At 42.3% G+C, this 14,764-nt stretch overlaps 1 protein-coding gene across 2 annotated transcripts in view; it reads left to right on the forward strand.

The window, feature by feature from the left end:
- Nucleotides 1-13,803, forward strand: part of NOL4 (nucleolar protein 4) — a 321,068-nt gene extending 307,265 nt beyond the window's left edge. For both annotated transcript variants that reach the window (XM_040433328.1, XM_040433329.1), the window contains one exon: nucleotides 12,490-13,803. In XM_040433328.1, coding sequence (XP_040289262.1) covers nucleotides 12,490-12,683 — 194 coding nt within the window. In that variant the 3' untranslated portion in view covers nucleotides 12,684-13,803. The remainder of the gene's footprint in view (nucleotides 1-12,489) is intronic.
- Nucleotides 13,804-14,764: the final 961 nt, after the last annotated feature.

Genomic DNA, 14,764 nt, shown 5'->3' on the forward strand with positions numbered 1-14,764 from the left:
AGTGCACACTACGCCAAGGCAGACTTCAAATATTACCTTCATGACAAATTTTCCCCCTTAGTGTTTGTTGCAGGGGAGGAGGAGGTGGGGTGTTTTTTTTTTTTTTTCATAAACAGCACATGGCTGACCCTCTAGTGGCAGATGGCACCATACGTGTGTGAGTTCCAGTCATGTTCCAACCATATTGTCTGTGTCTGTTAGCACATCTTGAGGCTGGGCACTGCAGGCACCAACATCTGTTAATTCATTCTTACCGATTGACTTTTTATGTGTGTCACCAGTGTGTATTCTGTCTGGAATCTGATAATAATTATCAACAGTTTCTGATTGCATAAAAATATTACAGCAACTATTATTCCTAGATATCTAGTGCTGCAGAAAAATCTGCCATTGGTTTGTCTTTCAAGATAAAGTATGTGCTGTCTGTGGTGCCACCTGGAGGTAGATACCCTGTAGTCGGTGTCCAACCCTTTTTACAAGACTTGTAAGATGAACAAGTATATTAGCCTAACCAATAGCCTTCTTAAAAAGCAAATCTATATAACAGGCTTTTAGGGTTGTTACCCCTCTTCAGTACAAAACAGGGTGCCTGTTTGACTATGCAAGAGGCCTTCGATATAGGTCTCGGAGGGTACTGTTCCTCTTGTGAAGAGTGTCGGAATTGCTGTAGGAAGTCTTATAGGCCATGCAATGCTCCCTCGGGAAAAGAATATGCAGATTAAAGGCTATGTACAATTTTTTTTTATGATTGCATTTTACTAATTGTGGGCTTAAAATTATTTTTTCAGTTGGACTTTATTAAAAGTATTCAGCAGCTTTGTTTATAAATGGTAAAATTTTGCCTAGCTGTGAGAATCGCACTTTCACTTTGTGCTGTCATCTAATCAACCTTATCTCTGTATTGCTAATAGCTCAAAAAAACTTAAAGGGGTTATCCGAGTTAACTTAACCTTATCTTTATGGCTTTATTTCTCCTATACCTTAGTTTTCCTAAATCACTTACTGTACCTATCTTGTGCCGTTTCTCTGCTACACTAAACAGTCATGTGACCGCCCACGTCATCAGCTGTGACGTTCCGTTGACATGGAGCTCTCTGCTTGTCGGAGTGACTAAGCCATGTCAACGGAACGTCATCAGCCTTGGCCACGCCCCCACCTCTCTGCATTACAGTCCGTGCGGCTGTGAGTTGATCGCGCATGCGCGATCCTCACTTGTGCCGCGGCTACCTCCAACTTTCTAACTGCGGCTAATAGCTCAACCCCTCCCACAAATATAACAGATCAACCCCTCCCACAAATATTCATGAGGGAGAGATGAGTCATTGTTGTTACTGCTGCATGTAAACACAGCAATAACAGAACCTGGAAAAGGTGTAAGGATCGTTCTTTTTTCAAAAAATCAAGCTTGACTAATGTATATGTATATCCTGATTAATTTTGTTAGGTTTTATTTTTTTTCCCATAACTCGGATAACCCCTTTAAGCCACTTTCTTATCAGTAAGATAAGAATTGAGCTATAATGAGTGTTTATAAAGACCAGAGATATGGAGCCATCAGCTGAGCTGCCTGATGGAACACAGTAAAAACACAAAGCCTGCTACTAGAGAATCTCAGGGCTGTACAGAGAACGGGGCTCAACATTTTTAATAAAGATCAATTGACAAAAATATTTTTAGCTCAAAATGAGTACAATGCAATAATAATAATAATAAAAAAATGCCCCAAAGGTGTCCATAGCCTTTACCTTTCTTTGGAGAGAAAGAAATGTGTCTCTGTATTGCCACCTAGTGTAGGTAGCATTAAGTGGATTTTCTATTTGGCAGCATGTGATATTTGATGCAGATTTCACTTTACATTTTGAAGAGTAAAATCCATTATCATAATTTGTGCATGGTTACAACTGCATCCTACTAATATTAGGGTCTTTCACTTGTGCCATTTTGTTGCAGTTTTTATGTCAATGTCAGGAGTGGATTGGAAATGGAGTAGAAGGATATAGGGAAGATTCTATTTCTCTTCTTTTTTTAACCTACTTCTACTTTTGGCTTCCAAAACTGGATCAGAAAAACTGTATCCAAATGGCTCATCAGAAAATACTTTTTAGGCTACATGAGCATGACAGCATAGTTTATGTGCATTTTCCATGTGAATTTTTGTGCAGATGTCGCTGCCTTTCTGCACCAAAATCTTCATATGCTAGGTTTTCACATGGATTTGCCATCAATCTCTGCAAAGGGTTTTATGTGGACTGAACATCCATGCAAACGATTGACGTGCTGTGGATTTCAATTAAAGTTCAGATGGACATTTACAAAGCTCTTTACGACATTATTGTGACGTAAAAAACGCGGAAATTATATCTACTTTTTAAGCTTCTCGACACTTTTCTAAAGTGGGGACAAAAGTGTTGGAGCTTAGCGGGAGGCACAGGGCTTAAAGGGTTTCTGTCACCCTGCAAAACTCTTTTTTTTTTTTTTGGATAGTTAGATTCCTCATAGTGCGATAAGGGAGAATATAATGCTCTTACTTACTTTCATGCGGCCGATTCTTTATAAAACGAACTTTTATAATATGTAAATGAGGGCTCTACAAGCAAGTAGGGCGTCTACTTGCTGGTAGCTGCTGCAGAAATCCGCCCCCTCGCCGTGTTGATTGACAGGGCCAGCCGTGATCTCCTCCTCCGGCCGGCCCTGTCAGTAATTCAAAAATCGCGCGCCTCGTGTCATTCGGCGCAGGCGCTCTGAGATGAGGAGGCTCGTATCCTCAGCACTCCCTCAGTGCGCCTGCGCCGATGACATCACCGAAAGAGAAGACGTCATCGGCGCAGGCGCACTGAGGGAGTGCTGAGGATACGAGCCTCCTCATCTCAGAGCGCCTGCGCCGAATGACGCGAGGCGCGCGATTTTTGAATTACTGACAGGGCCGGCCGGAGGAGGAGATCACGGCTGGCCCTGTCAATCAACACGGCGAGGGGGCGGATTTCTGCAGCAGCTACCAGCAAGTAGACGCCCTACTTGCTGGTAGAGCCCTCATTTACATATTATAAAAGTTCGTTTTATAAAGAATTGGCCGCATGAAAGTAAGTAAGAGCATTATATTCTCCTATATCGCACTATGAGGAATCTAGCTATCCCAAAAAAAAAAAATGAGTTTTGCGGGGTGACAGAAACCCTTTAAGACAGCCTACCAGATTTACTATAACTTGTGCCAGAAACTGGTGTAAGTTATAGCTGAAGTCTGCGCCAGCCTCTAGCTGATGTAGACTTCAGTTTCTGGCTCACAGCAGGGCAGAGATGCACCTAATTCATTTCAATGGTTCCGCCAAAAAGACGGAATGTACTCCGTATGCATTCCGTTTCCGTATTTCCGTTTCTCTGTTCCATTGAAAGATAGGACATGTCCTATTATTGCCCGCAAATCACGTTCCGTGGCTCCATTCAAGTTGATGGGTCCGCAAAAAAAACTAAACACATACGGAAATGCATCCATATGTCTTCCGTATCCGTTCCGTTTTTGCGGAATCATCTATTGAAAATGTAATGTCCAGCCCAATTTTTTCTATGTAATTACTGAATACTGTATATGCCATACGGAACAACGGAACAGAAAAATGGAACAGAAATGGAAACACAATGGAAACAAAAAACGGAACAACAGATCCGTGAAAAAAGGACCGCAAAGCACTGAAAAAGCCAACTGGTCGTGTGAAAGAAGCCTTAGGGAGATAGGTCAGGAGAGACAACTATCGCCTTAACGAGTGACATTTCTACCTAGATCCATGCTATTGATACCCACAGAAGCCATTTTTCTGGTAACTAAAAGTAATGAGAAAAAAAGTGATTGTTATAAGCACTGCTCTATTCATACACTCTGATGTTAATATTTGACACAAATAAAAAAAAAGATGAAATATTAAGTATAAAATGTGTTGTTAGTATCCAGAGCTTTCAGCCCATGGCTTGAGCTATGAATGTGCTGTTCCAACGCATTGTAGAATTCAGTTCTTGGCGGGTGGTAAATTACTGTGTATTAACTTTTTGTGCGGTGCAGGAAGGCCTCATGAGTCTATAATCAGTCCTCTGCATGTTCTATTAGCACAGCATGCCCGTCTACAGTATAGAAGCTTAGCACTGATGGTAAAAAATGACGGCTTTCCTGTTACATAACTCACAAATTCTGTTTATCGTTTACCCGATTGCTTCTATGTAAAAAAAAATTTATACGTGTTATAATTCCATATTGTTTAGGAATATAAAAATGGAACTATTAAAGGGGTTTTCAACTTTCTGGCTACTATTGACTGATGTGTATATGGTGACTATATGGCACTTGTTGATATAGCCTTTGCCTTCTTTTATAAGCAGTGTCCTCTGTCCTCATAGAGGTCTTTTCAATAAAATGGCCGCTGATGGAGGGTCATGTGACCAGACACATCACTCCTCCATTCAAATACACTGCACCTGCACTAAACTCCCCACGGCGCAAGTGCAGATTGTAGGTGCATTGTATTTGAATGAAGATTTGCCTGGTCACATGACCCTCCATCAGCAGCCATTTTATGGACAGAACCTCCATGTGGGAAACCACCAAAGTCCTGGCCAACTAGGGGGCATATTTCATGAAATATAGAAAATAGTGCAGAATATCAACAAAGGCTATATGAGTAAGTGCCATATAATCATCTTACAAATATATTCATCAACAGTAGCCAGAAAGTGGCCAACCCCTTTAAATATTGCTCTCCTATAGAACATACCAAAAATAATGTAACAGTGACCTAGCCCCATACCTTTGCAGAAAAGAGCAGAACACTATGCCTTGCTGTCCTTTATGTTGAAATCTATACCCCCAGCATTTTCTGTTAAACCTAATGGAGGATATGAGCAGGGGTGGGATCCAGGCAATTCTCTCCAGTTCTGCCAAACCGATTGTTTCAGTTACAGACAGTTCACAGAACTGGGGAGAAGCAGTGCTCCAGAGCCTACTACATTTCCGTAACTCCACCTCCACGGCCCTGTACTTACGGTGGGTTATTCCCATTTCAACCATGAAAGGTTTTGGCTGGTGTCACACAAAAAATTTTGTGGCAATTTTTTTTAGCCAAATCCAGAGGTGGATCCACCAGGCAGAACAAGTGTTTCCTTTACATTTCTCATACCTTTCATCACACTTCTGCATGAAAATCTGCCAGAAATAGCAGTGACACCACCCTTAAGGGGTTTTATATACTATATATGTGGCCCTTTGATTCCCAGGCTCCCCACCCCGAGTGTGTTGCCATTTTTTTTTTCTCTGCTGAGGGACACTCTTCTTGAATGATGGACATTCTCCTTGGTTAATGTCAATGGGTCTTTTTTTTTACAGTATGTGTTTCTGGTTGATGATCACAGTAGGTAGGGTCCTCAGTACTAGGTTTGCCAACTGGCCGGTAAACCACCGGCCTAGCTGAGGTTACCATCAATATGCCGTTGCCGGTATTCAATTTTTACCAGCACATAGAAGTGCTGGGAATTTATGTAGCCAAGGAGGTATGAGATACTTCCTTGGCTACTAAGGGCTATATCTCAGGCGGTATACCTGCAGCTCTCACTCCTGACCCAATTTCTAATAGTTATATCTCAGACTTTATGGGATCTAGACCCACAATCTTTGGTCTTTTCCAGTCTCACCTATTCACATGTGATGCATGTGTCTTGATGGTGGGATTTGCATATTCAAGGGAGTGGTGAGGGGCATGACCAAGTAAAATTTGCATGCATTGTGAGCCATTGTTTTTTTGCAATATGGAGGGGAAGAGGGGTTAGTATTGTGTGTGGCCTGGTGGGGGTTGTGTGCCATGGCTGCTTTTTAGTCCCAGCCTGGCCGTGAGTGGGTAGTATTAGCTCCCCCACCCACCAGTTTCCTCACTTCTGTTCCTCTGCACTCTAACAATGTCTGCTGCTGCCAGGTTAACTTAAATAGCACTCTTCCTAGTTTTTTTGTGTGCCCATCCCCCATGGTCTATGCCAACCCTTTCAATGTGCCTTCCTAGCTCTGCTGCTGCCGTATTGCTATATAGACCCCTCACTGCTGCTCAGGAGTGGTATTTGGCAAGTTCTCCGACAACAGTTTTAAATTAGTTGTCATCTTGTAGAACCAGAGAAAATTATGATAATAACCCCAAACCCCCACTTTCAGTAAAAGTGCATTAAAGAGGGTTGCCTCATCTATACCAGCATGCTCAGTTATTTTCAAAAGTTCCAAAGAACTGAATGGGGAGAGCCAGGTATCTATGACCACCTGATTTTCTTTAGGTGCATTGTATAGCATTGCTTTTGGGGGACATATGAGGGGGCATTGTGATTTTTTGGGGAGTTCATACTTCTTTTTTTGGGGGGGGGGGGACTTGTGTATCATTTTGTGAGGGGCATGATATTTAGCACTTTGATTTTTTGGGGGCACATAATATGACACTAATTTATATGAGCAGGGGGTGACACTAGTATATTTAGGGAACCCAGTGTGCTCCATATGTTATGAGCTTGGTTCTGCTGCTATAGCTACAGTCAGGTCCATAAATATTGGCACATCGACACAATTGTAAAATTTTTGGCTCTTTACACCACCACAATGGATTTGAAATGAAACGAACAAGATGTGCTTTAACTGCAGACTGTCAGCTTTAATTTGAGGGTATTTACATCCAAATCAGGTGAACGGTGTAGGAATTACAATAGTTTGCATATGTGCCTCCCACTTGTTAAGGAACCAAATGTAATGGGACAATTGGCTTCTCAGCTGTTCCATGGCCAGGTGAGTGTTATTCCCTCATTATCCCAATTACAATGAGCAGATAAAAGGTCCAGAGTTCATTTCAAGTGTGCTATTTGCATTTGTAATCTGTTGCTGTCAACTCTCAAGATGAGATCCAAAGAGCTGTCACTATCAGTAAAGCAAGCCATCATTAGGCTGAAAAAACAAAACAAACCCATCAGAGAGATAGCAAAAACATTAGGCGTGGCCAAAACAACTGTTTGGAACATTCTTTAAAAGAAGGAACGCACCGGTGAGCTCAGCAACACCAAAAGACCCTGAAGACCACGGAAAACATCTGTGGTGGATGACCGAAGAATTCTTTCCCTGGTGAAGAACACACCCTTCACAACAGTTGGCCAGATCAAGAACACTCTCCAGGAGGTACAGTACAGACCAAAAGTTTGGACACACCTTCTCATTCAAAGAGTTTTCTTTATTTTCATGACTATGAAGGCATCAAAACTATGAATTAACACATGTGGAATTATATACATAACAAACAAGTGTGAAACAACTGAAAATATGTCATATTCTAGGTTCTTCAAAGTAGCCACCTTTTGCTTTGATTACTGCTTTGCACACTCTTGGCATTCTCTTGATGAGCTTCAAGAGGTAGTCACCTGAAATGGTCTTCCAACAGTCTTGAAGGAGTTCCCAGAGATGCTTAGCACTTGTTGGCCCTTTTGCCTTCACTCTGCGGTCCAGCTCACCCCAAACCATCTCGATTGGGTTCAGGTCCGGTGACTGTGGAGGCCAGGTCATCTGGCGCAGCACCCCATCACTCTCCTTCATGGTCAAATAGCCCTTACTTTCAAAGTTTTCCCAATTTTTCGTCTGACTGACTGACCTTCATTTCTTAAAGTAATGATGGCCACTCGTTTTTCTTTACTTAGCTGCTTTTTTCTTGCCATAATACAAATTCTAACAGTCTATTCAGTAGGACTATCAGCTGTGTAGCCACATGACTTCTCCTCAATGCAACTGATGGTCCCAACCCCATTTATAAGGCAAAAAATCCCACTTATTAAACCTGACAGGGCACACCTGTGAAGTGAAAACCATTTCAGGGGACTACCTCTTGAAGCTCATCAAGAGAATGCCAAGAGTGTGCAAAGCAGTAATCAAAGCAAAAGGTGGCTACTTTGAAGAACCTAGAATATGACATATTTTCAGTTGTTTCACACTTGTTTGTTATGTATATAATTCCACATGTGTTAATTCATAGTTTTGATACCTTCAGTGTGAATCTACAATTTTCATAGTCATGAAAATAAAGAAAACTCTTTGAATGAGAAGGTGTGTCCAAACTTTTGGTCTGTACTGTAGGTGTATGTGTGTCAAAGTCAACAATCAAGAGAAGACTTCACCAGAGTGAATACAGAGGGTTCACCACAAGATGTAAACCATTGGTGAGCCTCAAAAACAGGAAGGCCAGATTAGAGTTTGTCAAACGACATCTAAAAAAGCCTTCACAGTTCTGGAACAACATCCTATGGACAGATGAGACCAAGATCAACTTGTACCAGAGTGATGGGAAGAGAAGAGTGTGGAGAAGGAAAGGAACTGCTCATGATCCTAAGCATACCACCTCATCAGTGAAGCATGGTGGTGGTAGTGTCATGGCGTGAGCATGTATGGCTGCCAATGGAACTGGTTCTCTTGTATTTATTGATGATGTGACTGCTGACAAAAGCAGCAGGATGAATTCTGAAGTGTTTCGGGCAATATTATCTGCTCATATTCAGCCAAATGCTTCAGAACTCATTGGACGGCGTTTCACAGTGCAGATGGACAGTGACCCAAAGCATACTGCAAAAGCAACCAAAGAGTTTTTTAAGGGAAAGAAGTGGAATGTTATGCAATGGCCAAGTCAGTCACCTGACCTGAATCCGATTGAGCATGCATTTCACTTGCTGAAGACAAAACTGCCCCAAGCACAAGCAGGAACTGAAGACAGTTGCAGTAGAGGCCTGGCAGAGCATCACCAGGGATGAAACCCAGCGTCTGGTGATGTCTATGCATTCCAGACTTCAGGCTGTAATTGACTGCAAAGTATTTGCAACCAAGTATTAAAAAGTGAAAGTTTGATTTATGATTATTATTCTGTCCCATTACTTTGGGTTCGTTAACAAGTGGGAGGCACATAGGCAAACTGTTGTAATTCCTACACCGTTCACCTGATTTGGATGTAAATACCCTCAAATTAAAGCTGACAGTCTGCAGTTAAAGCACGTCTTGTTCATTTCATTTAAAATCCATTGTGGTGGTGTATAGAGCCAAAAATGTTAGAATTGTGTCGATGTCCCAATATTTATGGACCTGACTGTATGTGTTTTACTTGGATCCAATATTGTACTGGTACAGAGAACACTATAGGCTGGCAGATTTGCTGTAGTACAGTTGTCTTCCGTACATATGGCAGACAATGGAGTTCGCATGCCAGCACATGGAGGTACAGGTACATCAATATACGTCACAACAGAACTGTAAAGAAGGATTCTCATTTTTATAAATATAGCTGTTTTTGCGGCAGGTGAGGCAATAAATTGTCTTTCCTGTATAAATCCTGTATACAGTGTAGGAAGGCGCAGGGGTCCGTCATTGACGGAAGGTACGTGTCGCCGAGGTTCCTGGCCTCGGTGAGATAAGAATCGGTAATTTTGTGTGTCAGCGGCAGCTAGTGCTTGCTGACACTGTTTTACTTAGTGTGGCTGTCAAGCCAATCCGGGCCGGTTCTTATTGGGAGCAGCCAAAGAGCAGAGTGGGTGGCTGTTCCCCACGTCCAGGCCAGGTTTTGGGCTGGGGTTTAAAAACCCAGCCAGCAGCTCAGCTGGGTGTGGTGTGATTCTCCAAGTAATATTGGAGCTGTGGAATCTTTGTGTTTTGGGAGCTGAGGAGACCCACCACGCTGCCAGGCTGAGAGCCGCATGAGAGCAGCCTGCTGTGGACTGCCGGGTGCTTTGTGGAATCTTGCTGTGTGAATTAACACCAAGACCCTGTAAAGTGTTGTTTTTCCTTTTCTGCTTGTTTTGGTGTGAATAAACACTGAACTTTTGTTTTTCAACCGTGTTCTTGCCTCTGTGTTGCGTCCGCTTACCCTGCCTACCAGAGCAAATCCCTACAACAGATATTCATGCATTATGACTGTCCCATCTGCTACAGGAGCAGAAAGAACAGGATCACTTGCAATAAAAACCTAAAACTAATGACATGATGCCAGGGACTCAGAAAGAAGGATATTTTGTGTTTGCCAGAACCCAGCTCAGGGGTGCACTGATTACTGCTTACTTATATTGTATTCAGAGACTTATTGTGTGGACACTTGCATCTTTATTATAAGTTGATCATTTCTGCTTTATATAAGATTCCTTGGCATTGCATACTGATAAAATTGTACTGTGAGCAGCACACTGACTTTCAGTTCAACCCCTATATTTATGGCTCACCTACAGGCAATCTAATAATTGGAATTTACAGCACGGCAGAGTTACAGACCAGAATCCACTCACACAGTGATGTCACATTGCCACTCATGTGTCACAGGGGACAAAGAGCATGCCCACAATTTCAAACCCGTTTTTACATCCATATCAGCCAAGTAGGGATGTTGTAATACCACAGGGAGACAATTATTATTCCCCTCTTCCAGTTTTCTGGTGTCAAAAAGATGCAAATTTTGGTGCATGCCACTCTTGCATAAAGATTTGAGGTTATTTGGGGGTTTTGTGGCCTGCTCGCCACTTTTCCATAAAGTAGTCAGTCAGATGACTGAAATCTACACTAGTCCCCCTTGCCGGGGTAAATTTCGGTTCTGGTAAATAAAATAATCTGTCTACCTCTGGCATCGGATGCACTACAATTATTAAGGCTACTTTCACACTTGCGGCAGAGTGATCCGGCAAGCAACTGATGGCATTTGTAAGACTGATCAGGATCCTGATCAGTCTTAAAAATGCCTGATCAGTCAGAAAAATGCATTGAAATGCCAGATCAGTCTTTCCGGTGCCATCCGGCAAAACGGATCCGGCATTTATTTTTTTCACCTTTTTTTCGGTCTGCGCATGTGCAGACCAGAAGGACGGATCCGGCACTAATACATTCCTATGGGAAAAAATGACGGATCCGGCATTCAGGCAAGTCTTCAGTTTTTTTGGGCCGGAGATAAAACCGTAGCATGCTGCGGTTTTATCTTTTGCCTGATCAATCAAAAAGACTGAACTGAAGACATCCTGATGCTTCCTGAACAGATTTCTCTCAATTCAGAATGCATGGGGATATGCCTGATCAGTTCTTTTCTGGCATTGAGCCCTTTTGACAATCCACAGTGCCGGAAAAGAAAAACACAAGTGTGAAAGTACCCTAAGACCGGCATGTAGCACTTAAAAAGGTTAGTCCATCTCATACTTTGGTGGCATATCGCTAGGATGCAGGGCCCTGCACCTATGTTTAGAACGGGGCCCCCAAAGCGAAGGAGGCTCTCTATTCCTTTCTATGGGAGTTCTGAAAAGAGCCGGGCGAGTACTCTCAGCTGTTTCCGAAACTCTCATAGAAGTGAATGGAGAGAGCATTGCACAAATGCAGTTGACTCTTCATTCACCTCTATGGGAGTTCCAGAAATGGCCGAGCTGGCACTTAGCTATTCTCAGCACTCCCATTGAAGTGAATACAGGGTGGCCACACTTGCACGGTGTGCCTTTGCTCATTTTGGGGGTTCTATTCTAGAGATAGGTGCGGGTCCCAGAGGACCTGTTAGACATTGGTGGCATATCCCAGCAATATGCCACCAAAGTGCAAGATGCTTCAACCCCATTAATAGAGGGTATGTAGGGATGAGCGAACTTGTGTTTTCAATTTCGGCGTACAATGTTCACGTTCGGGTTATCTAAGAATTCTGTTATGGATCCCACTACAATAAGTTATGGTCCGTGGTAGCGGAATCCATAACGGAATTCTTAGATAACCCGGACCTTGTACGCAGAACATGAATACACAAGTTCACTCATCCCCATGGGTATGTTGTAAGCAATTCTCTCATGTGTAAAGGCACAAGATTGTTTTACTGCACAGTTGTATGCTGTACTCTGATGATGGACTTGCAAGGCACATGCTATTCCTACCACAGCCTTGCTCTATTGTTAGATTGCCTGCCTTCATAAAGGAAGTCAGTAATAGAAAGACATTTTATATAGAGAAAAGGTAGGTAAACCAACCCATAGGGGCAGTGCTTAGCCTCAATAACATAGTAACTGTCAAGAGTAGGGATGAGCGAACTTGTGTTTTCAAGATTGGCGTACAAGGTTCAGGTTATCTAAGAATTCCGTTATGGATAACTTATGGTCCATGGTAGTGGAATCCATAACGTAATTCTTAGATAACCTGAACCTTGTACGCCAAACTCAACACTAGTCAAGAGACCTCTGCTTGTGCTCCTCTGAAACACTATGACTGTCTTATATAGTAAATTTGCACATTTCTTATATGCTTTATTCTTCCCTTACTTACTAGCAAATGAATTCCATTTACATATTATTCTGTATTATCTGCTCTTGAGAACCATTAGCGGCTCATTGTCAGCAGTCTCAATGACATGTGACTAATGTGTACAGATGACTGTGCCAGGCAGTGCAGCGTACAGTATGGAAGATACATAGCCGTGATACTGATGTGCATTTAATTTGATTTGTCTTCAGCAGGGCCAACAGATTTGAGCATGAAGAGGCAGTTAGCGACTACCTCCACATCATCCAGCAACACAAGCTCCAGACCTCAGCTAAACCCTACTGAAATTACCGCAGTCAGGCAGCTGGTGGCCGGCTACCGGGAATCAGCAGCTTTCTTGCTACGTTCTGCAGATGAACTAGAAAACCTGATCTTACAGCAGAACTGAGTAACACAACCTCTTCCCTGGCCTGGTTTATCGCCGGAGATCCACTAACGACATGCTGACAATGTATATGCCAGAGTGGACCCGTCTGGTTACCGCACTGACGAGTAGAGGAGATAATTACCATAATGCCACACTGTTTTTCAATCTATGAAGTGATGTTCAGGTGCTGCCGGTGAACTCGAGACCTCTGACATTCTGCAGGTCTTTGATGTGTCCAGCTTTTTGTTCTGTGTGTCAGTTTAAATATTGCATATGTGGCTGTAGATCATTAAGTCATGCAAAGCAGTGGAGCAAAAGGAAGACACTAAATTGTTAAATTATTTCCAAGTGCAATATTAGTGGAATGTTCTACTGACTCCGGAATCACAGCTACACGACATAGCAGGACAAAATGCCAACATACACTCATGGTAGAACATTTAATGAAGGATTGCATATTTTTTAAATAATGTGATTTTTATATGGTCATTTTTTCATGCAGACATTTTAATTTCTTTGATCGTAATCTTTTCACATTCCCTACAAGTGAATTTCCCCTTTCCTGCAGTTTTGAAATTTCTTATAAAATAACGCACAGCGCCCGACACTTTACACTTTTCAAACTTCCACTATGGGGTGACAGGATTGAGGAATGTATACCTCAATGTAGGTCCAAATAAAGCCATTTTCAAGTGATATTTTTTATATGTTATTTCATTTCAATGTTTCTGTTAGAGTAGAGCAAAAGTCCAGAAGCTTCTGTGGTGGTACCTGCTGAAGCAGTGGCAAGTATAAATGGAAATGCTGATACTGTAAGTGATAAGATGTCAATTCATTCGAAGGCTACTTACCACGTAAAGTCTTGAAGACACTGAGTTTTCCATTACATAAAGGTACCTCATGAAATGTTACATGTTTAGTAGAGTAGACTATTCTAGAAATGATAGAACAATTTGAAGATTCCATGGAGACCTCTCCTCAGCATACTTTAGACTGCAGATTCTCAAGGGTCTGGATGGACCGCTACATATGAGATGTCATTGCCTCATCATATATTTGTGCAAAAGGGTTTGTGTTCTGTAGACACAAAATCGAAAGAGACAGCGCCATCCTATATTGACTAGTGTGAAGAAATTCATACAGCTTAAAGTGTGACTGACGGACTTCTCTAGGACTGCTGCCACACATTCAGTTCTTCTGATGCCAAGACAAATAGTAGATTCAAAAAGGGGGAGAAGTTAGATCTGTCCTTAAAGGGGTTCTCTGGGAATTATTTAAAATGGCCCCAGGGCAGGACTGGTTGCTTCCACTTGCACAGCCACCTCACTACACACTGCACTTTTCTTCAATAGATGGTAATGATGTGATCCTGCCTACGATATGTCACCATGGCTAAACAGCCTGACAGGAACGCTCACCAAGGTGTAGTACATGCAAGTGCCAGAGCTTAGTGTATAGTGGGGCACTTCCCATCAGCCTCTTAGGCAGCTCTGCAAGTGGAGGCAATTGGTCCTGCTCACATTCTAGGACAGGTTGCGTGTGACCATTTTAAATGATTCCTGGGGAACCTCTTTAATATTTTCTTTCCTTTTATGATCCACTCCTGATTTTGGATTGAAAAACTGTGTTAAGAAACCTGAACATGTGACAGCACCCTTAGGCAAAAGGAGTTTCAGCGAAAAGGTCGAGAAAACTACTCACCAGAATTACCATGTATGTTTACAGATCTATCTTTGATTTATTGTTGGTGAGAATATGACGTATTCCTTAGCAACATAACAATGGTACATACAGTACATGTAGCAGGATTCCCCGGGGCACCCTTATCAGGTCACACATCCTGGGATTATAGTCTGCCATTACATTACGAGCTCTCTATATGACCCATCCCAGGGAACCTATGTCTCTGCCCTGTTATCAACACATGATGTTTGCTGCTCTTAACGTGTGCTTGTCCTTCTTTCGGAGGTTGGATATTGATGACTGAATACTTTAAGAGGTTGCAAGTGACAATCTGATAATTTGCACTCTGGTGTGTATTTTTCATTTTAAGCAGATATATTTACCTACCCACTGGAGGGGGTTAAAGGCCTCGTCCTTTT

The sequence above is a fragment of the Bufo bufo genome, chromosome 5 (assembly GCF_905171765.1).
Source record: "Bufo bufo chromosome 5, aBufBuf1.1, whole genome shotgun sequence".
NCBI lineage: Eukaryota > Metazoa > Chordata > Amphibia > Anura > Bufonidae > Bufo > Bufo bufo.